General features: G+C 43.5%; 1 protein-coding gene across 6 annotated transcripts in view; it reads left to right on the top strand.

The window, feature by feature from the left end:
- The first annotated feature begins 17039 nt into the window (after positions 1–17039).
- The window catches only part of FAT3 (FAT atypical cadherin 3), a 613920-nt gene continuing 606724 nt past the window's right edge, over positions 17040–24235 (top strand). For 2 of the 6 annotated variants that reach the window (XM_064492802.1, XM_031460538.2), the window contains exon 1: positions 17659–18091. In XM_064492802.1, coding sequence (XP_064348872.1) covers positions 17968–18091 — 124 coding nt within the window. In that variant the 5' untranslated portion in view covers positions 17659–17967. Of the gene's footprint in view, positions 17503–17658; positions 18092–18727; positions 19001–23010; positions 23086–24235 lie in introns of those variants that run through there. The other 4 variants (XM_064492803.1, XM_031460537.2, XM_064492804.1 and 1 more) reach the window with 4 other exon arrangements.

A 24235-nucleotide genomic window follows, 5' to 3' on the forward strand; every position in this document is an offset into this window, starting at 1 on the left:
AGTCTGAAATCAAGGTGTTTCCAGGTCCTCACTCTCTCTGGCAGTGTTCTAGCTTCTGGTGGTTGCTGAAAACTCTCGTTGTTCCTTAGCTTATTGATGCCTCAGTCCATCCCTTGGCCATCTTCTCCCTTGTGTCTTCACATTGTCTTTTTTCTCTCTCTGTGTCTGCCTCAGTGTTCAAATTTCCCCTTTTCACAAGAACGTCAGTCATATTGGGTTAAGGTCCACCCTGATGATCTCATTTGAACTCAGTTGCTACTGTAAAGACCTTATTTCTAAATAAGTTTACATTCTGAGGCACTGGGGGCTAGAACTTCAACCTATCTTTTTGTGGGGAGGAGGGCTGAATTTAACCTATAACAGAGTTAAGGCTGAAATGGTTGGTTGGGAACTATTGTGAACAATCATTCATTCACAGACATTACCGATCACATAACAAGTGCCAAACACGCTGGAGAAAAAATGATTCCTGCTCACATGATCCTCAGTGTTTTCTGAGCTATGACCCAATGAATTTAGGATGGAAGGGTGGATAGAAGGTACATTGTATCACTCAGCTACTGCTCTGTAATTAATCACTCCAAACTTGGTGGCTTAAAATAACAATCATTAATTACTGATCATGCCTCTGTGGGTCAGTTGGGGGATAGCTGATCTAGCCTGTGCTTCTCCAAGGAGGCTCTGCTTCAAATATCTCTCATCTTGGATCAGTGGGCCAGTTGGGGCATGTTGTTATCATGACAATGACAGAGGAGAAGGAGGGCAATTGGAAATAAGCAAGGGCTGCCTTTTCTGTTCATGCATCATTATTCAAAGTAAGATTTATAGCCCAGTTCAAAGGTTAGAGGGAACAACTGTAAAGTCACGTGACAAGGAGAGAAAATATAGAAAGGGTAAACAACTGGGGGCAATCTTCCATAGGGACTTTGCAGTCAAATGGGACCTTGCAGTCAAATAGGCCTGAGGTTATATGTGATAGACAGACAGACAAACAGATAGATAGGTGATAGACAGACAGATTTAGAAATACATAAAAACAATTATTTTGGTAATACATAGTCCCTTGGCTCTCTTTAGAGTAGGCAATAGCTTGCTCCTATAGTCTCTGAAGTTAGACTCTCATTTTTCGACCTCTTGTCCTCTTAATCTGGTCTTAATTTGTTGTCAAAGATGGAAAAATCTGATACTCAATATAAAATGGTTAAGTCTTGATAATGGTATAATATAATGTCTTCCCAGGAAGACACTGAGGGACTCTGCCTAATCTGGTGGTGGACATTGCTTAGTCTATCACAATGAGGTAATAATGGAATTTCAGGCATCTGCAAAGGACTTGGGGATTAGGCACAATCTTCCCACTAGCCTACATAGGTAACCACCTATTTTACCGATATGTAAAGCAACTATGATGGTAAAGGCCCAGAAAAATCTCTGTACCTATTTCTCCTTATCAATCATCACCAATTGAGGGTGATGCTTAAGGGCTGTCAGGATGCCTTGTAGAAACGTAGATTAAATCCAGACTCTGGGACCATATCCACCTATGTACTTTGACAGCATCTTTATGCTGTCAGTACTCACTCAGTGCTTTTCCCCCATCAGTACTGTCATTAATACCATCCTCCCACTGGTAAATGTGTCGTCCACCTCACTGCCATGGCAGCTCCCACAGACCCAACCTAAGTGTGAAGCCATCTCTGGGCTCCTATTGGCAACCAAATTACAGCATAAACCATATCAACTCTTGATCTGTGGAGAAAAAAATAAAAAAAAGTGGGATGCCACAGTGCTTCCTCAGTCAGAAACACACATTTTTTTAAATTGAAGTATAGTTGATTTACAATGTTGTGTTAGTTTCAGGTATATAGCAAAGTGATTCAGATATATATATAGATATATATATATATGTATATATATACACACACACACATATGTGTCTGTGAGTCTATTTCTGGTTTGTAAATAAGTTCATTTGTATGGTTTTTTTTTTTAGATTCCACATATAAATGATGGAGAAAAAATCTTAAAAGAAGGAATAAATGATCCTTTGGGCTCACTTCCAATAATCAGATTTTTTTCCTCTAATTTTAAAAGTAGAGCATGGTCACACACAATAGGGAAAACTATAAAAAAGACTAAACTAATGAATAAATAATCAGCCCTAATACCAAGAGATAACCACAGTCCGCATGTTAAGTGTTTTTCTTTCGTATCATTCTTACAGATACATAAATACATATTTTACATAAAATTAGCACACAGAGAATAGATGGCTTACTTTTTATTCATCTTTAATATTGTGGGCATTAACCCAGGTCATTTTCACTACATATTCTTGAAGAACGTGATTTTTCTGCTTTTAGGGTAGTTCAACAAGTAGAATGGTATCTTTTCATGTCTACATTTCTCATTGTCACATTTGGTATCCATGAGTCAAAAAATAAAGACCTCATTTGAAGCATTGTCATTGCTGAGATACTGACCTTCCATTCTTAATATTAGTTATAAACTGAGTCCCCCAGAAAACAGAACCCGTGACAGATGGAACAGAAGGAAGAGGCTTTATCCCATGCACTCATCTCCCATGGGACAAAGATTCAGTCCACAGAGCATTAATTCTGCACTTTGGGGTTGCGCATGCATGGACCCCAGGTGAATCCTTGGTCATCAGCCTGAGGTGAGGCATGGTCAGCTGGGCTGCATGAAGTCCTGGGAGCTGGTGCTGAATGGAACAGAGACAGGCAGATGGAAAGTGGTACAAAAGAGTTGTCTGATATGGTGCCTTGTCCACTCTGCGTCTGCGACTTTATGGCTACTTAAAACACGAAACAAGACCAAAAAACAGTAAATGTTATTTAAAAGAACTACTAATTTGACAGTCTCACACTGTTAGGAGGCCAGGCGAGGTGTGAGGGGAGAAAACCCGGGGAGGAGGTTGCTGTGTTATGTCCTAGCAGGACAGTCACAGCCCCCTGCCACTCCTTCAGAATCCTCCTAAAAATAACTGCTCTGGAATGCCTTTCATTATTTATTCCTCCTGAACGAGCACCGTTTGCTTGCTTCTCCCTTGGCATTTTTGTGCTCTCTTCATTCTGCAGTCATGACAATACTGTAGGATGGATTCTCAGTTTAACAAGGTAGAAATTCCTAAGTATGACAGTTTAGCCTTTTCTAAAAATGCATGTCCTCAAAACTGTGTGGTAATCTAAAATAGAATTTTAGAGCTAGGAGCGCTTCATTTCAATACATAAATAATATCAAATCCCCATTCTGTAAATAGCAACATTTCAGGCAGTTCAGTGGACATGGAGATTAATTGGATATGGCAGTGGGGCTGAGAAGAAGGTAGCACAAGTATATAAGTGTTCTGTCCATCAGACACGCTCAATCACCCTCTCGTTCACAACAAGTATGGATAGACATACACAACAATCAGATACGGTCCTTTATTTCAAAGATTTTACAGTTGAAAAAAGAGCATTTTCTACCTTTGTTACAAGCTCGAAGTGCACTTTTCTGTATATATAAACTAGTTAGATGTTTGTAATAACCCTGAGGAATGAAGGTTAAACCTCGGGGCTCTGGGCTAAGAGAGATGTAGTTTCAGCTTTGGTTTTTCCACTAGTGGCAGTGGGGTTGACATGGGGACGGGCATTCCAAGCCTCAACTCACTCATGTATAAAAGAAGAATAAGGATAATACACACCTCATCCGGTCGCTGTGAGAATAAGCTAAGATAAGATATGTAAAGCACTTAGTGCATTACCAATCACACAGTAATTCAGTGAATGTTGCCTGTTTTTATATTGTTCTGATTTCACGGTGAATTGAAATGCATTGTTCACGTTCATATGCCACAGCCACGACTAGAACCCTTGTTTTCTGCCTCCCAGTCTAGTGGTAATTCCTTTGAGGTATAACCATGAGGAATACAGACTTTCCCAGACTTTTAGCCCTAACATCCAGCACATTCCTCATGTAACAGAGAGTCAGTAAATACTGTTGAATAACTCACTGGCAGCCGACTCCAAGTCAAATTATAGAGTTGCTAATGCAGAATAAAAATAAAATGTGTTTCAGTGCTTTGCTTGGCATTGCTTTGGAGGATATTAAATATATCAAACATAGTTTGTTCTTTTGGTCCACCAGCTGGCGAGAGAAACTGTAGGTGCTCAGATCATGGGCAGATCCTTTAAGGATACATTCTGCTTTAGCAGAGTTGGCCCGACCACAGAGCTGTTGAGACAATTCCAGTTCTCATCCTCTTGTCTGATGGAAAGCAGGAGCTGATGGGACAGGCTGAGAGAAGGAAATGCTTTTGGCATTGGGTTGAGGAGAGGCCTGTGGCAGACTCCATGGCCCAGGCATCCAGAGTGGGGTGGATCACTGGAGTCAGGCTCAGTGGGTCTGTGACAAGCATGGTAAACCCATGCAGGTGTGAACATTATTGAAGTCCAGCCAAATGGGAACAAAAGGATAGAGGCTTCTTTAAGAAAGAGCCAGTGGTGTGGAATTCATATTCTGAAATGTTTACCTGGCTTTGTTCTCTGGCAACCAATGGTTCTGGAAGAGTATCTTGTTAGAATATTTCTATTTCATTACCTGACTACAACTACTGTGAACTTTCTCTCTCTCTTTTTTTTTTTTTTTTTGTATATATATTTTTTATTGAAATATAATCAGTTTACAATGTTGTGTCAATTTCTGGTGTACAGCACAATGCTTCAGTTATACATGAACACACATATACTCGTTTCCATATTCTTTTTCACCATAGGTTACTACAGGATATTGAATATAGTTCCTTGTGCTATACAATATGAACTTGTTGTTTATCTATTTTATATATGTTAGTATCTGCACATCTTGAGCTCCCAATTTAACCCTTCCTATCCCCTTCCCCACCTGGTAACTAACCATAAGTTTGTTTTCTATGTGAGTCTGTTTCTGTTTCTGTTTTTTAAATAAGTTTGTCTTTTTTTGGATTCCATGTATAAGTGCTATCATATGGTATTTTTCCTTCTCTCTCAGGCTTACTTCACTTAGAATGACAATCTCCAGGTCCATCCATATTGTTGCAAATGGCATTATTTTATTCTTTTTTATGGCTGAGTAGTATTCCATTGTAAAAATATACCACAACGTCTTTATCCAACCATCTGTTGATGGACATTTAGGTTGTTTCCATGTCTTGGCTACTTTAAATAGTGCTGCTGTGAACATTGGGGTGCGTGTGTCTTTTTGAATTAAGGTTCCCTCTGGATACATGCCCAGGAGTGGGACTGCTGGATCATATGGTAGTCTATTTTTAGTTTTTTAAAGAATCTCCATATTGTTTTCCATAACGGCTGCACCAAACTGCATTCCCACCAGCAGTGTAGGAGGGTTCCCTTTCCTCAACACCCTCTCCAGCATTTATTGTTTGTGGAGTTTTTAATGATGGCCATACCATGAACTTTCTAGTTACCATTTATCAAGTACCTACTGTACCCCATGGACTGTATATGCATTACCTTATTCCATCCTCCCAGTTGCCCTACAGCAATGGAGAACTGGAGCTCAGGGTAGGGGATCTGTTCATGTTTCTCACCACTATATCCTCAGCGCCTGGCAGAGCAGGTTCTCAGGAGTTTGTGCTAAATGTCTGAAGAAGATAGAGGTTATTATCCAAACTGGAAACTCAGAAGGGTTTAGTGATTTGCACAAGCTAGGAAATGAAGGGCCTAAGACTGGAACCCAGATCCATCAAATCCCAAACGCCACCCTCTGGACCACTGCCCTCCTTACTCTCATTGGTTTATCTATCTCCAAGCTCTTCCCTTTTCAAAGCAGAGCACACAACACCAGCATTAGTGTCCTAAAACACGATCTTCATCTTACCATTTTCAACGACAGTTCTCAGTGTCTCTCAGCTGCCTTAAGGTGACATTTACCATCATCGATTCAAGGATGCCCTTGCCTAGAATCCCAGAATCTCTAAGATCTGGACTTCACATTATTTTCCACTAAAACACAGAAAAACTCTAGCTTAATACTCTAACTCTCCCTAGAATAGGTCTTATGCATTTCAGCCCTTCATAGTGATCCCTTTGCATATCACTTAAATTACCAATTCATTCTGCCTATCTCTCTGAATCCTCAAGGATTTGCCCATGTTGCACCTCTTCAGTGAAGCTTCTGACTACCTCAGCATGCAATAATTTCTCGTTTCCCATAAATTATGAGTGCCTTATTATGTGCCCTACTCTCTAGGCACTTAGATTACGGTCCTTATGATTGTTGGTCTTTGTTAAGAATCTAACATGTCTCAATAACTAGAGTGTAAACATACTGAGATCAAGGAATATGGCCAGAAGCAAAGGAAACAAATTATATAAGAATAATTGGTTGATGGTTAGTGCAACTAAGTATTTTAGGTTAAGCTAGCTAGATGGTATATATTAAAAATATATATAAGGTTATTGATTTAGAACAAAAAGGGACTGTAAAATGTCTCTACCCTTCCCTACTTCTCTGCCTCTTTGCTCTTTTTGGTTTGGAGGGTCCTTGTGTGTCTCTGTTACATGGCAGAGACTGCCAGTGCTGGGAGACAGCCAGAGTGAGACAGATGCAGGGTCGTATCAGCCTGGAGGCTGGGCGGGAGTTCAAAGATCCTGGCCAGGATTTCAGACTGGCTCCATTCAAGAGCTCTGGACTTCTGAATGGTACACTTTGCCATGAGATAACTGTGATGCATTTCTCAGTGTCTTCACCTGGGATGTGATGGAGTACCACCCACAATGCCGGGCCAAGTTAGGGAATGGCATGGTGAGTTAGGGAATGGCACCATGAAAAGCAAGAATTGAGAAAGATTGTTATTGTTCGACCCTTGTGGATGCAAAACCACAATGATACACTGTTTATACTTAGGATGAAAGGATCATTCAGACTAACTACTACTGTTCCTTCCAAGTCAATCAGTTGTTTCGGAAATGGGAATGAATTGGACCAAGTATGTGCCATCTTGGAGTGGAGGTAGGGAGAAGCTGTCTCCTTCCTATACTGGCATGTGCTACCATAATAAAGAAGAAGCTGCCTAAGTCCGTTCTCAGGCTATTTCTAACCCTTCTGGGGCAAGAGAATGATTCGTGCTGAGCAATCTCTCATCAGCAGTTGTTCCTACTCCCAGAAGAATCCAGTTGCTCCAAGAGAAAACACTACTGGAAACAATCCCCTGGGGACTGTTCAGGAACCAGTCTGGGGCCTCTACACCATGTAAAGCAGAGACACATCTGAGCTCCTAGTAGCTGCTCTGGAGATTTTTTTTTTTTAATAGTTGCTCACTTAAAAAAAAACTTTCCTTTTTTTCTGTACAATAAAAGCAAGTTGCGGACTTAGAAATATTCTGAAAGGGACAGGTACGCTGAAAAGGAAGCAAGTATACATATTATGCTAAATTAAAATTGCTGCTAACCTGTGTTCTAGGGCACAGTAAAGGTGAGTGGATACAATGAGAGTAGGATGCAAGCTCCTTGAGGCAGGAACTGTGTCATATTGACCCCTAGGCCCCCTGCTTCTGGAACAGAATAGACACTCAGGAGTGTGTACAGAATGCACTGATGCTTGTACAAGTAAATAAATGAGCTAATAAATGAATCAAAGGAGCAGTCTTTTTCTATCTTGGTTCTTACAGAGTATGTTAGTGTCACCTTAACCTTATCAAAATATTATTATAAATCCTCTACCAGAAGTAACACTCAAATTTACAGTAATTAAAGCCTAATGCTTCCTGAATTGTCTATAGCTTCCAAATATTCTAACCATAATGGGCTAAAGCATGCATGTTTACTTGGAGTTTAAAAAACAAGCAATACTCTGCCCCTACTTCAAAAAACACTAAACAAAAAATATGATGTGATCGACTAAATGTTATTTGTCAATATCAAGACTGGGCCAGCTTCCTTGCCTGGGACCACTATTAAAAACTCTCTGCACTACCTTCACGAACTGCAGGAAGCTCAACAGATTCATAGATTTCCACACCACTCTGGCTTCCCGACTAGCTTCCAGGAGCAGTGCTTCAATACCTTGTCATGCCATCACTGTCACTTCCAAACAAGCTCAGAAATGTGTGCTGAGAAATGAAATTTTCTTCAGACGTTACTTCACCTAAGCCTTCCAACTCAGAAAGATAGAAGGCTCTATCGAGCGAGTCAGTTTTGTCTTAAAGGTAAGTAAAAAGTTATTGTCACCAGGTTTCAAATATCATAGGGAAAGTAATACTTGTGGCCTGGCTTTAAAAAAAAAAAAAAAAAAAAAAGCACTGATTTTAGGCACGACTTGAAGAAAATGAAAATACTTTCCATGTAACTCCTTAAACAGTCTTTCATTTTTTTTTAGGTGCCTAATTCATGGAAGTAATCTGATTGCTTCTTAAAACCAACAAAGATTGCTTGTAATTACTTGCTTCAAAATTCCCATCTCAAGGTTTCTGAAATTATGTGCCCTTGTGACTATGACAGCAACAATGTTCATCAGGTGCACAAATTCGGGTTCACATCCATGCAAAACTGCATTTATCATTGTCAGGAAAACCAGAGCTGCTGAGGCAGCAGAAATGTCCCCAGTCCAGTCCACTTCCCTTATTTTGATTGTAATGATGGGGAGATGCACCCAAAGCGTACCTGATACTGTGTAGGAAAGTACTTCCTTCTATTACTCACCCTTGCGCCAGACCCTGGTGGCATAAAATTACATGAACCCTGGTGTAAAAGAAACTTGTAAACAGGGCCAAATAAATGCAGACATTGACTCTGTTTTCTCCCCACATAGTGAATTACCCCTCCCCAGCAGTGTCTAATTGGCTCCAACCTGAGGGCAGTAGGCCAGAACACTTTTAGGATACCGTGGATGGGTTTTGCCAACAGCTGTGCCGACCTAAGCAAAATGAGTTGGTTAATTGAAGCAATTACCTGGCAATTCAAGCCCAAACACCTCCCCATCTGGAGCAGAGAGAATAATTCAGAGATTTTGCCGAATTTATCAGGCTCACTGACTACAGCCTGTGCATCAGTTTTAAGGTTCTGTTAAAGGGGTGGGGCATGTTCATCCTTAAGGACGCAAGATCAGGCTTCGCCTGGACTTACGCTCAACTGTGAACACAGGTGTGTATGTTAAGAGTGATTGTCAAATTTTAACAAGCTTCAGAATCACCAGGAGTTTGTCGAATCTCAAATTGTGGGGCTCCACCTCCAGAATTTCTGGTTCTCTAGGTCTGGTGGGGGTCCTGGGAATGTGCAATTCTGACAAGTTCCTAACTGATGCAACTGTTCCTGGTCCAGGGAACACATTCTGAGAACCACTGATTTAGGCCCCTCTCTTTCCTTCTGGAACATGAACACAGTTTGAGACTTCCTATGGGAACTCCATGCTCTCCTACCTCTTGGAAACCCAAATGAATAAGGCTGAGATGCATTTATTCCTTCAACCTGCACACATTTTGCTGAGCCGCCCTCCATGTGATGCTCACCTTGGTGATACGGAGATAAAAACACCAGCCTTTATCCTCAAGAGGCTCCCATTCTGGTGGAGAGAGAAACACAAAACCAGATGAAGATGAGGATGCGGCAGTGTGCAAAGGATATCACAGAGGTGAAGACCAGGTACCACTGGGAACATAAAAACTCCACCGGGACCAGACGAAAAGGCCCGGACTTGGTGCTGTAGCAAAGCGCTGACAACAAAGGTATTAAGGTTGAGAGGTCGTTGACATCCATGAGTCAGTTTACTGAGTCCAGTGGCAGTGCTAGATTTGGGTGGTTGTCATGGGTAAGCTTCCTGATATCAGGGACAGTTTATGCCACAAAGATCTCAAACATCTGCTCCTCAACACATGGTGGATTGTCAGTGTATGAATGAATTGCTGTCAATTCTTAATAAATACTTGTATGATGACCTGATCTGCTCAATGGAAAATGTACTGAAAGAAGCAGCTTGTTTCAAATTGACTCCTGAATCGGAGTCAGAGGAAAAGAACATTTAATCACCACAAATCTGGTTTGAATTTGGACTGGCAGATTTTGGAAAAAAGAAAAAAAAAAAGAAAAGCCCTGAATCCTATTATCAACTCCTTGAACCTGCTACTTCCTCATAATCAGTAGGTTTTTTTTTTCACTTCGCTGAAAATCAACTGTATTTGGCAAGTAGTTATTTTCGGATGAACAAAGTTATCAGATACAAAAATAGATGATGTCCTCTCAGCTTCCTCTGACAACAGCCACAGACAGCAAGGTGCTGGTTCATGGTGACATTTTTGTTATGCAAATATCTGATGCAGTTCACTTTTGAAAAATTATGCTGACATTCGTAGCTAACATTTGGCCTAGTGAAATGAAATGAAATAGGTATTAATTTGTTGAGCTAAAGTATTCCAAAAATAAGTGTAAATAGACCTTTGCATGAATTCAAAATGAAAGGGGGTTCTCTGTTCCTTAATTTAAGGCAGTATGCCAACATTTATTTTTAATAATACTTTGCTGATTCAATTAAGATCATGTAAAAAAATCAGTCGCTGTAATTTGTTCACCAGCCTCTTGGAAAGGCTTTTTCCTTTGGTTTGGGGGCTACTTAGTTTAGATGGATTTCTTTTTAAGGTTCCTTTTTGCATTAGTTAGTGAATAAAGTAGATTGTGTATTTCTTCCTTTAGCAAGTAGACACAAGTCTTTGTTCTGTGCTGGGCTATTTTTTTGGAGATTAACTAGAGAAGTAAGTAAAAGCTGAAGCAGTAAGCAGCTATGACATGTAGGCAAATTAAAAGACACTGAGGTAGACAAATTCTGACTACTTCTTTTTCCCTATTTTCTTTTCTAACTCTAAGCTTTTATGGAACTTATAATACATGATTACCTCACTTTTATGTTACATAGCAACCTTCCTTTTGGTTCGTAAGGGAACATCTTAAATCCACAAACAAGCCACATTCCAAAAGTTTGTAAGCCAGTTGTTTTATACTTGGAATGCTTTCCCCCAGAAATACGTTATAAATTGTGATCTGACTGGATTAGCTCATATGAGCATATTTTATTCATGATATAACTTACCTATTGAAATGTAGGGGCAGACAATACAATATTTTACAAATAATTTTAAAAGCAGTGATTTTGAAGAAAAAACTCTGAAAGTTCCCCTCTAGATACTCTAAGAAAGGCAGGTTTAATTAGAGGTCAACAAGGTAGATGAAAACTTTTGATGAAGATGTTGAAGTGGGATCCTGAAACTAGTAATACCTTAGCATTTGATGACATTTGTCATTTGTAATACTACATCAAGACGTATATCACGTATAGCATTAAATACCCTGTTTGCTTATTAGCCATGCTTAGTGTTGAACTTGAGTTTATAAATACGGAAGAGGGATGGTGGTGATCATTAAACAAACAACTTGAAGCATTGATTTGTAGCTCTTCTCCCTGTTATATGTCTTGATATGATCATTTGAGAAATAATGACTTCTCCACGGGCCCAAAGATCCGAGAAAGCAGATATCTCATCAGCTTTTGCTAACCATTATTTCCCCAGCACTTAGCAGAGAACCAAGTATGAAGCTGCTTGAAAGGATTTTTTAAATAAATAAAAAAGAAAAAGAGGAGTGGTCTAAAGAATACAGAATTGTAGACTTGTTAAAAATGAGCATTTGTTTTCTATGTCCGTAGGACTATTTTTGGTTTGTAAATAAAATTTGCATCTTTTTTTAGATTCCACACATAAGTGATATCACACAGATACACACTACTATATATAAAATAGATAAACAACAAGGACGTACTATATAGCACAGGGAACTATGTTCAATTTCTTGTAATAAGCTATCATGGAAAAGAATCTGAAAATATGTGTGTGTATGTGTGTGTGTGAGAGATTCATGTATAACTGAATCACTTTGCTATACACCTGACACTACCACTGTAAATCAACTGCACTTCAATAAAGAATAAAATAAAATAAATGAGTATCTGAATTTATATGTGTTATTAGGCTCTGTGTGGCCAAAGCAGGTAGAGTTATAGCCAAAGACTGAGCTATAAAAAGAAACTTCCCCAAGGATAAGGACAATTGGTAAGATAATTTGCTTGGTGAAAACCAGGTGGTTAGATCCATTCAAGTTTTCTTTGGTTGTTGTTTCAAAAGAAGGGAGATTGGGATTAATCAACTATAGGATAGTTAAGTGGCAAAGGAGGACCCTTGTGAGAATCATCAGTGGCTTGTGTACAAAGGGTGGGGCAGTCAGAGAGGTCTGCCCAGTGTGCAGGTGATGGATTGGATAGAAGCACTATCTGTAGAGCATTTTCAAAGAAAATTTAAAAAGAAAAGTCAGACTGCTTTTTAGTATTACTACCTGCAACTCTAAAACCATCAGTGATAAAATATTCCTCTGTAACAAGGTCTTTTTTGGTCTAAGTTCTAAAAAATTCCTGCAGTTACTCTTGTTTTAATTACTGTTGAGTTTGAATTTGGAATTTGTAAACTCCAAATTAGCAAATTTTAGTTCCTTATCTTTTAATAAACTTTGTAGTCTAAGTGAAAATTAATTCCCAGAACTTCTGGCTGTGTAGAGGGTCCCCAGCATAGGTGGCCTTGGCTATGCATGTGTAAGAGAAAGTTCTTAAGACTTTGGAATTATCCAAGTTCATTTCAGGTACAGTTCTTGCCTCTAACCCCTCTAGTAGATTTGAAGATAGTACATATTCTTTCCAGTAGGTTTGAAAAAGCAATGCTAACACAGTAACAAAAACTTAAAGAGAACTTCAGTTTTGAACTACATTTTTTCATGCACAACCTTTTCCTTAATCTGGGTTCTATGGAGGGACTTTAGAGGGACTCTGAAATGACTGAAATAGAATGTAAAATATATGTGTGTGTGTGTATGTGTGTATTTTTAAAAACAGTTTCTGTAAGTGTAACCAGAGGTCTGTGATCACAGAATTATAAAGAGCCACTGGGATAAAGTGTATCCAAGGTCTCTTCTGTATTTTTTGATGTTTTGTAATACACAGAATCAAAAGGGGAAACAATTTTCTATGAAGATATTTTAATTATAATTATAGTCATATATGAAGTATATTATACATACACATTCTTAATTATAATATGTAATTTTACAAAAGGTGAATTTGAAATCTAAGGAGGTTTATTTATTAATGAAAAGCAAAAAGAATATAAATAAAGTTCCCATTCACTAGTGATCCTCTTACATATATATAAATTTTACAGATTGCATAATATTGACTATCTGGAACATCATTTGGCTATATTTAAATAAGTTTGGCCTTTAACAGCTCTGTGAACAACAAGATGTCATTTTAGATCTGAAGGTGGAATCACAGAATTTCAGCATGGTAGGGACAGAGTAGTGGAGTCTGAACTTTGTTCTGGCTTCTAGCACTGACTTTAAGCACAGATGATACAAATAGTTGCCTAATGATTTGTCTCTGAAAGAATACTAATCGCTAAAATTTGTTGGGTGCAAACTATATGCTTTTATGAATTATCTCATTCATTCTTATGATAATCTTATCATGATATAGCTCCTATATCAAAATCAAGGGAAATTAGGTAACTTATCCAAGATATAATACAGCTTGAAGATGGAAAGTGAGGATTCTAACTCAGTCTGCCTCCCTCCAGGGCCTGCTCACTGATCCACCACTTAAGCTGACTCCCTGCCATCATGTAACTTGACTTTATCTGTTTCCAAAACATCCTAGTACCAGAGTTTCTTGACAGATCCACTCCTATCCCAAGTGATAAACACCTATCCTTTGATTAAATATTTCCAGGGAGGAAGGTCCACCACTTTCCTCAATAGTCCATTGTGGTGACAAATTCTTCTTTAAAGGAAGCTATTCTTGAATGTTTATGGAAGGCTAACAATAAGGTAGGCACTGTCTCAAATGTCATACTAGATTAGTTCCTCTGTGATCATCAAGTTTATGGGCACAGAAGCAAAGTGAATGGGATTAATAAGAACAGACCTGGGGGAATATAATTGGTCACAATCAGAGGAGCCTCTGTATGTGTGTGTGTGTGTGTGTGTGCATGCGCGTGCATGCTATAGCACATTCTGAAAAATCATTTGTTCCTTCATGTAAATATTTAGGATTGCTGGTGGGTGTTTCATTTTAGCTGATCTTGCCATAAAGCAGAGCCTGATAACAAGGACTTACTGAAAGTCCTTTACTGGGGAGTGTGACCCCAGGGAGCACATGAGGGACAGAGGGAGAAAACCAGCAAAGGATGGAGAGACAGTACAAGGATGTATTATCAAGCTGGCCACTGCTTAGGGCGACTGTCTCCCCAGTGAGACCGCCTGAGGAGCTCATGGAACACACTTCAGAACCCTGAAGGATGGAAACGGGAGCATTTATCCATGGACTCCCGTTGGTCAAAGATTCACCACAGGGTGTTTAATCTCACACTTCTCGGGATTTCAGTCTACACTGAAACTTCAAACAAGAAGCCTCTGGGTGGGAGGAGAGATGTCAGAGAGGCCTAGGGTGAGACGCTGTCAGACTGAACTTGTGTGAAGCCGGTTGGAGCCCACTTAGAATTGATGGCTCCCACAGTGGTTAAAAAGAGACAGGTGGGGCCCAGAGAAATGGAAGTGGTACATGGGAAGTATGATCTAGCAAGTCACATTGCTTTATCAGTTTTTCCTTTTCTGGCCTCCTTTCCTATAAGGACTTCAATGTCCTACGTAGCATTCATTGGGTCCAATGGAAGATTCTCCAGTTTTCATTATCTGTTCATTCTTTGAATATTATTGGGTAGTTACTAATATTCACTGAGTGTATCAGGCCTTGTGTAGGGAACTGGGGCTAGAAATATAAATAAGATAAACAGATTCTCTGCTGTCATAAAGCTGGCTGGGTTATCAACTCTGTGCCTACCACAGTACTAGCACACAGTAGGCACTTGTGAATGAAACAAAATGGCCTTCTAAGAATGTGTATTAAGTGCTATGCAAATCGTTAAGTGACCAGAGGGGTGTCCCAGTAGATAAACTGTTTCATCATTCTTGCAGGAAGTCTCTCACCCCCCAAGCTGTAATGGTTTATGTCTGTCAAGGGAGTAAAGACTGTTTACTTTATTATCTGTGTACTGCCCAGGGATAGGGGAGGCTGAAATTTAGACAGATTTCTGTACTTATCTGTAAGGTGCCTCCGAGGCATAAGAGAACATTCTGAGGAGGAGCTGAAATCCAGGAGCAGCAGCAGCTGAAGCAGAGGCCACACCTACACTCATCTGGCAGTTTTCCCAGGCAGAAGGTGGAAGATGCCCTGTCTTCTTGCCAGCACTCTTTCCTTGAGCATCCCAGAGGCCAAACAACCACTAGCTGACTCTACCCAAACCACTTGGTTTCAGGAGCCAACTTGTTTCAGCACTTCCACAGAAGCACCTGGGTGGGAAATGCATTGATTCATTAAAATCTTTGATGCACAGTTGCATTCTGTGGGTCCCAAGGAAAATGCAATGCCAGGGGCATATCTATATGGTAAGAAACCTTTCAATGCCTTTGAAAGCTACTGAAATAAAAATAAAAGAATAAGATTATTAAAATGATAACATTTGGGAGGATGTGTAAGTCTTCGTAGCCCTGTGGGTGGTTTCCCTCACTCCAGGCCCATCTTCTGGCTTTCTGTGACAGTGAAGCCCTAGGTAACATCATGCTGATTACCTCTGAATTAGCTGATGTATGGGGAGCTGTCACTGTTCTTTACTATTCACATTAAACTCTCAGGGCAGAGTGACCAGAGCAGGCCTCTGCTTTATGGGGCAGTCAAGGCATGGAGGCTGCTGGGAGCTTTCAAGGGGAAATTTCCACTTGGGGGGAGTGGTGGGGCCTCGAGGGAGCTGCGGCAGGGCAGAGGCCTCAGGCTGGGAGCTGGGAGGACCGGAAGGTAAAGTCAGTAGACTCTTCAAAGGGCTCGCTCTAGTGAATGAGCACAGAGTCCCCAGTAACAACCCTTACCTCATTCCCCAAGGAGAATTTCATGATTCAAAAAAAGTAACGATTTCTTCTGGAGAATAGATCTGCTGGCCTGGGCGCCTCTCCCCTGGTGCCAACCACAGAGTTGGGGAGAATCGCCCTGGGAGAGAGCGTCCGAGGCAACGCGCCTGCTCGTGTGCTTGCTTAAGGAACAGATGTGCGTCGTTGGGTGTGGGTGTGGGGATGGGGGACGAAGGGGGTGTTAAGACTGCCACTCAGCTTTGAGGGGAAGAAAGACAGAAGTGAGAGGATACACAGAGCGCGGGATGTGTGGAGGCTCCGCAGCAGCAGCCGAGTGTGCCTGCGGGGGTGGGGTGGGGGTGTAGTCTGGGAATCCTAGGAGGGTTGTGGGTGCAGAAGTTACAGGAACAGGCGGACTGACAGGTTGAAGTTGCAAATAGTCAAGCCCCAAATCAGTCATTCAGAGTACCTCTCCTCCATTTCGACCAAAAACGTTTCTAACGACTGGGCGGCAGGGAAGGAGGGAAGGAAATGCGCCACGGCCACCTTCTTGGTTTAATACTTCCTTCTTCTCCACCGGGAAATCAGATGACCCCAGGATCCAAAATGCGTGGGAAAGTAGCAGGAGCCCCGTCTGGGAAGCACCTTTGAAGTCAAAAGGCACGACATTTGATGGTTTCATCTTCACGCTGCAAACTAATCTCGGGTTCTTACAGAAGCCATTTTAACCTCGATGTGCCTCAGTTTCTTCATCTGTCCTAAGACGGTAACACGCTCTCGACCTCTGCGAAGGGGTGTGGTAGGAATGAGACGGAAAGCGGTGTGTGGGAGTCCCCCGAAGCCGGCACCACGCTCTACCCGCCGCAGGAACCACGTTGGTGTGATCCTCAAGCCCCGAGAGACTGGTGGGGGAAGACACGAGCTCTAAAATTAGTCCGGCTTCCAGGCCCGGCGCCGGGAGCGCCCTCCAGCTCGCCGCACCTCCCCCCTCCCCACACCACTCCCCACCCGCCCCGTCTTCCCTGCGCAGCGCTCGGAGATCGCTGGTCAACCCGGACGCCGGTGCTTCTCTCCCCCTCACCCTTTGAGCTCGCGGTTTGGGAGGAGGAGACACAGAGAGAAGCGAGAGGGGGAGATGAGAGAGAGGGGCTTGGCCGTGCGTCGGCGTCTGCTGTGATGGGGAGCTGGAAGCAGCCAGGCGGAGAGCAGTAGCGGCGGCCGCGGCAGCTCGGAGCTGACACGAGAGCCGGCGCGCCTCCCCGCAGGCTGCGCTGTGATCAGAGCTGTGGATTGGGATCTCGCGCCCCAGTCCCCCTCCTCCCGCTGCCGTTCTCCTCCTCCCGGCTCCCCTCCACCGCCTGCGAACCCCCGCGGCGGCGGCAGCGTCCCGAGCGCCGAACGCCGAGCGCCTCTGCTCGTGGCTTCAGTCCCCGCGAGTGCGGGCGGGCACTGCGGCGGCAGCGGCCGGGTGGCCGGTTCGCCCTGAGCAGGAGCGCCCGGAGAGGAAGATCACGGGGTAAGTGCCTGGTGGAGCGGAGGATCGCGGGCGGAGGCAAGGGTGCTTGGGGATTTTTAACGTTATTATTTGGCTGCCCGGTGCACCGGCTGGAGCGCGCCTCCGGGAACACAGCTCCAGCTCCTGGGTGCAGACAGGCTGCGAGGTGGGCTCGGGAGGCGAGAGCCGGTGGAGCGCGTGGGGGAAACTTTTCACCTTGTAAAGTTCCTGCCTCAGCACGGTACCAAGCCGCTTTGGCCGCCGCCGCGAGATGGAGGGGAAGAAGGCTCGGATCGGTATCGCGGCAGTAGCCGGGTGGTTGGCATGGAGAGTTGGCCAAGTTTGGGGAGGGGGCTTGCGGATTGGTACACTCAAGCCGGGCCCCTCCGAGCCCCGGCAGCCGGCTGCAGGTGGATGAGAGGGTCAGGCGGCGAGCTTACTTGGTAGCTGGTGCCCGTCGGGCGCTGGGAGGACGTTCAGACGCCGATGGATGCACTTGAGGGACCCGGAGGCTCAAGTTGGGTCGTCGCTTGGCGAGGCTACGGGTGGAGCAGAGAGCCCAGACTCCACTTTCGCCAAGGAGAGGAAGGGGTTACTACACATTATGCAGGTCCACTGTACGCTTGACTCCGGTTTGCGGGGGGTCATGGGCAGGGTGGTATGGACTGAATGGCAGCGGCTCTTGGACTGGGGCGACAGCGTTTTATGGAGTGGCGGGGAGATGGGACTTTTCCCGCTATCCTGACAGGGAGAGGGAAACGGAATGCCTTGGTAGTGCACGGATTTTGGCGGGCGTGCTTGGAGGTTGCTTGTCTCTGAAAAGAAAGCCGCTCGGGTCTGACTGTCCTGGGGGTGCGTTCCAGCTCTCCCTGGGTTGGGGAATGCGAGGACGCGCCAGCTCCAGGCTCACGGCCCCTTCCCAGGCGAAGCCGGGGTATCCCCCATTGCTGGGACCAGTGTGGGTGCAGGGCCAGGATGGGAGTTTGAGGGGAGCGGGCCGGGAGGCGGCGGAGGTGGCCGGGACTGTCTTCGCGCAGCGCAAGGTGCGCGCCAGGATTCCGCCAGTGGGGGTCGCTGAGCTAAAGTGCATCTGGCCCCCGGGCTTGCGCGAGGCGGTGCGCCCGGGTATTTTTAGCAGCGCTGTGGTCTCTGCTCCTCCCTCCCCTCTCCTGCTGACTTTTGTCGCGTGTGCTTTCCTAGGTGGTTAAACGTTGACCACGATTAGGCTTCGCGGAGAGCAACTTTATTGTTCACTTTTCCCTATCCCGCTCTCATGGGCGGGGGCGCTCTTGGGGCAAGGATGCGGGGGTGGCGGGAGTTTGGCTGCGAGCTAAGAGAGCCTCTCCAGTAGCCTGCGCCAAGAGGAAAGGAGGGCGCTCCCGGGATGTGTGTGCATGTGTGTGCTGGCGGTGGCATCCTGCGGCTTCAGCTCCGTGTAATAATGCGGGCAAACCTGGCAATGGAAGGGAATCCCGGAAAGGATTTGAAGAAGGAGGGAACTCTGCAGGGACCAGGCGAGGTCGCCGGTTGGCGGGGGGTGGAGGGCGGGGGGAGGTGGGCAGGAGGGGCTCCCGGCAGCGTGAGGCGCCTGCGGCCTGGAGCGTGGGCGGTCGGTGGCTGTGGCTCGCGGCGTCTGGCAGGCTCAACCCGCTTCGGCCCCGAGCTCCGTCTCCCCACCGCCGCGCGCCGACCGGGACTCTGCTTCTGCTTCGGGCGAGCCTGCAGCTGCCCCGGCGGGACCCAGGGAGGGAAACGCGGATTGCGCCGCTGATGGAAGAGTCTTTTCTCCTCCTCTCCGGGTCTTCAGCTCTTCCCCGCCCCCAGACTTTGGCGCGTTTGTTTTCCAAGTTGGATCCCAGTTCCATTTACAAGTGTCAGACAAACCCGCGCGAACCTCCCCCACTCACCCCGGCCCCAGCCAGGCGGGAGAGGGGCGGGGGGCGAGCCGTCTGGGCAGCGCCTATGGCCGTGCGCCGCTCCCACGGGGAGCTTGACTAGCTCGGGTTCACATTTGTGGGTCCTTTATGTTTAAAAAGATATACAAACAAACAACGAAACCCAAACCGCTCCTGGCCACTTGTATTCCGCTGCTTTTCTCCTAGCCTCGGACATATTAATTTTCTGGCCCCAACGGTTGTCTTTTCAAAGGCAAGTCACGGGTGGTGGGAGGAAGGGGGCGGGGGAGCAGGCCGACCAGTTCATCACGGTAGATTTGTGCTCCTGGCTTTGTTGCTAGGATTAGATTCTCTGATTGCTCCCGGGCTGAGTTAAAATAAATGCAGAGAGACTGAGAACCGGCCAGAGGCTGCAGATGATTCTACCCCTGATCCAGGCGGCAAGTCCAGGTGGTGGATGGGAAAGCCCGCCATCTAGGAATTGAGGACTGAGGTGCCCTTTTCTCCGTATCGATCAAAGAGAGCCCAGATTTCACCTCTGCCGGTCGGCATGGAACTTCTCTTAACGTTTATCGAACGTTTGAATAATGTTCTGGTTTGTGACGTGGAGATTTGAATCTGAGAAAGAAAGGAAGAGAGGGGATGTTGGAGAGAAGGAGGGGAGAAGAGATGGAGAGGTTGAGATTCTGCAGGATCCTGGAAACTGCACAGAGCCAACGGCTCTTTTCTTTTTTTTTTTTTCTTTTCTTTTCTTTTCCTTTTCTTTATTCTTTTTTGAGTTCTTATTCCTAAATTGGAGCAGTTGAGCAGTGCGAGAATAAAGGACAGCCAAGAAAATCAGGGCACCAAGAGACAAAGACAAAAAATGCATAATAACTTCAGCGCTTTGATGTGCTTTTTTTCTCCTAGAGTTGGAGTTGGGGGGAGGGTGTTTAACGTGTTAACCAGGAGAAAAGTTGTGTCTTAGAATTCAATAGCATGCTGATATTTAATCATGAATCCTTGTTGTTGCCTTTTTGGAACTTTGACAATGAATGGTGCTGGGGCCAGTTTCTGTGCACAGTGAACTGGGATGAGAAAGTTCCCAGAACTGTCCAGTTATAATGTCTTCATATCAGAGCCACACAGAGAACTTCACATAAAAGGCAGCTGGCTCAGAGATCAGAAATCGGTCAGCTGCTGGGCTGGCTCCATGTCTTGTAGCTGCAGGATTTTCACAGTCAGTGTTTGTTGACCAGAGACTGGTTATCAAGCCCCCCACTTCCCCCACCCCCTACCCCCTTCTCCTTTTTCAAATGTATTTATTCTGGTTCCTGGCAGAGTCATTTTGGGGGATTTTTTTTTAATAGTCAGGACCCAGTCTGTCTGTTAACTAGCAATTACAGTTGTGCTGAGCTACTCAAAAATGAAATGAGTAGCAATAAACAGAGCAGCTGCCCACTGACCTGTATGCTATATGGTTATTTTGCCAGCTCACAGCTTTTTGTAAAGCAGCAGCTCTTCAGGCTGCTCACACAAGAACAGTTTTGATGTGTCAGGTTATGTTACCAGCCTTGCTTTCTTCATATGCTACAGGATGACCTGCTCTAATCTGGCTGATGAATTATGTTAAACAGAACAAAGTAGGCAATTACCACCAAGGAGAGGATATTTAGTCATTAGCAGCTAGTCTGAGGAGTGTTTCCCATGGCTGTTCTGCTGTTACGCTATAATTGTAGTTTGTAAGGGGCATAGGACCAGGGTGGCTTTATTTTACTGTGTGTGGAGTTGGGTGTGGCTTCTGTCCGGTTGACTGTGGGTTGGCTTTTTCCTGTGGGGCAAGAGGAAAAGATGATATTGGTGATGTCTGGTTTCTTACACTGTGGGTCATTCCTACTTTCTTTCCTTCTGCAAGAGCATTGAGTAGGGATCATCTGATTGGATCAGGTGGGGCCATCCATTTGGATTGATTTCCTTTGATTGCCGGGGAAGGACCATTGATGAATTGTGACATTTGCAGATTGTGACAAACACTGATAATTGAAAAGGAAGTGACCTGACAGACATAGAGGGAAAGACATGTCTCTTACCCAATCCCTTCCTGCAGATAAGAGAGCCCCTGATTTCCACAGATGTGCAGAGACTTAAAAAATTAAAGGAAGAAACACAAGCCCTGTGTAGGTTGCTTTACTTACTGATAAAATTTTCTGAGCTACATTTCAATCTTTAGTTGTTGAATATGTCATTATGAGCATCTTTTTACCCCATTGTGAGGGCTGGGTCTGTTTTTTAGTATGCCCTTTGAGGATGACCACAGTGCCTAATAGGCACCAAATAAATATTTGTGGCTTAGGTGACTTCCTCTGCAAAGACCCCCACAGTACTTATCTTTTCTGGGTTCCAGTCACTTTGATTCTACAGTCTTCTCAAGCTTACTGATTTTTCTGTCGATTGAAGCGTATCTACTCCTTTAATAAAATTTTTTCTGTCTTTGTTTACATTGCTCCTTTCCCCCACATTTCTTTCCAAGAATAACATTAGGAAAGCTTGCTTGCCTTAAAGAAATAAAACACAAAAGACTCAGTTTAATGCCATAGATTGAATTTATTGAGAATATATTTGACACTTGTCTAGTGGCTTTGAGCCCGTTTCTGGTCTACCAAAATAGGCTATCAATTACATGTAACAGTGACAAATGACCATTCTAGTACTTCTGGATTGGAATGACACTCCCCGGTTAGTCTTAATTTTCACAATTTTAGGATTGAGATATTCTTGTATTAAAGTAGAAGGGATGAAAATTTGAAAATGGATTTACTGGCATGATGATGATCAGGGAAAATGGAGAACAGATTTCAAAACTTAATGATGAAACTGTTCATATACTCAAAGTGTGTGACTTCCTCTGCTGAATAGATATGTATAAATATTCAGGCCTGAGAGTAGGTCTGGGGAGAGTTGGGAGATGGTCTTTCTTTAGAAAATGCTTTCTGAGAGTGTCGCCTTGCCTGGACAGAAAAGTCACACATGGCACCTTGAAAGGAATACTTGAGTGATTTTAGCGTTTCCCTGTTTCAGTCTTTCAGGGTTCCAGGATTGTGGATTATAGCCTCTAATTAATAAAGGAGATTTGTTTAGTTACCTCTCACCCGAGTAGATCTTAAATTTAACCTTTTGTTTTTATTCTGTTAGGTCGGAATTTAAAGTTGTTTCTGTTACTTTTTTCTTTAAAAAAAAGTAAAGCTTTTTTTTTTTAACCTAGTTTTTGTTTCTTTTATCTCTTTAAGAAATCCATTTCATTTGAATTTATTTTTAGTAATATTTACTCACCCTGCCTCCTTTTGCGAGGCAGTACACGGGATTCAGACACATCCTTTGTCAGACTAAAATATATCCTTTGCTTCTGTGTGCTCACTGTTTTGTTGGGAAGATGGGAGATACCCAAATGTGCAGACTAAAAGTCAACACATGTACTTACTTATTAATCAACAAAAGAATACCACTGAACAGGGTCCTAAAGGGGGAGGGAGAGATTAATAAGCTGAAGAAATCTTTTAGGAGGAGTATAAAGTGAATATAATACAATTGAGTCATTCTTAGTGAAACTAATATAGGCAAGACAGTACAAAATTAATCAATTCTTTCATTTCTTTAGGACAGTACTCCTTTTTGGAAGAACGTACTCATGGAACAGGCCAAATAGGCTGTTGGAATATTACTCAGTATTTTGGTAAGACACCAGAATTTATTCAGGCCCTTTTCTCCATTATCTTGTGTGGCTCCCCATCTCCCCCATCCCCAACTTCAAGGAGGAACTTTAAGCATCTTTAATGTGTCTGGGAGCCAGTATGCAGGTGCACAGACATAACCTCCTCCTTCCCCTGCATGCACACACTCTGACTTCCTGCTGGTAACATCATCAATCCTGGGGTTTTTTTTAGTGGACTGTTGGTAGTATTTAAAAAGTATTGGTGCAAGTGAGCTGCCTTTTAGGGGATCCTTTAAAGAATCATTCATTTTTGCTGTTTTGCATAAAATTTAATGGGTCATTTATGGCACTACCTGTTATTATTCAACAGTCAACTCTGAGCAGCTTCTCCCACCACCCAGAGCTCCTAAAAGTGATCCTCTAGTAGAAGTTCTCAACCTTGATGGCCCTTTAGCATCACCTAAAGGCTTTTAAAATAACTGATGCACAAGTTGCATTCAGACCATTTAAATCAGACTCCGTGAGGATAGAACCCAGGTGTTGTTGTCTTTTAAAGCCTCCCAGCAGGTATTGGTGGGTAGCCAAAGGCTGAGGAACACTGTTCCGAAGGCTGTCCTCAAATCTGGAGTTAGAGTTCACTCCTGTCCAGATCTCCCAGACCTCAGGGGATTTGAATGAAAATGAAGAATGAGTACTCTGCATTCTCCTGCTGTGAATGTGACCCCTGGGGCTCTGCAACTGAGTTGAAATTAAGCTGGACTGGCCCTGAAAGAGGTGGCAAGGAAGGTTCACCACTTGGCTTCCATATTCCTGCATTTCTTTGGTTCTCAGTTTTGCCAGTGGTTAACGTTACTTCTCTTGCCTTTTGTGGATTCATCCTCAGTTTGACTCTAGTTTGCCATGGTGCCTTCTCCAATAAGTAATCCTAGTATGGTTCAGGAGCTGGTAAATGAAATTTGGAAGATTTCAAACATCTTCAGGAACAGAAATTCTTCCCTTCTTTTATATTGTACTCTTGCTTTGGGGTCTTTTTTTTTTTTTTTTTTTTAATGTAATTCTGAATTCGGGGAATGAATTCCATGTAATCCATCAATATTTGCTCCATGTTCTTTTTATTTGTGATTTTGTTTTTTTAGAAATAAGTCTAATGCAGTGCTCAAAACAGTGAATC

The sequence above is a fragment of the Camelus dromedarius genome, chromosome 12 (genome assembly GCF_036321535.1).
Source record: "Camelus dromedarius isolate mCamDro1 chromosome 12, mCamDro1.pat, whole genome shotgun sequence".
Taxonomy (NCBI): domain Eukaryota; kingdom Metazoa; phylum Chordata; class Mammalia; order Artiodactyla; family Camelidae; genus Camelus; species Camelus dromedarius.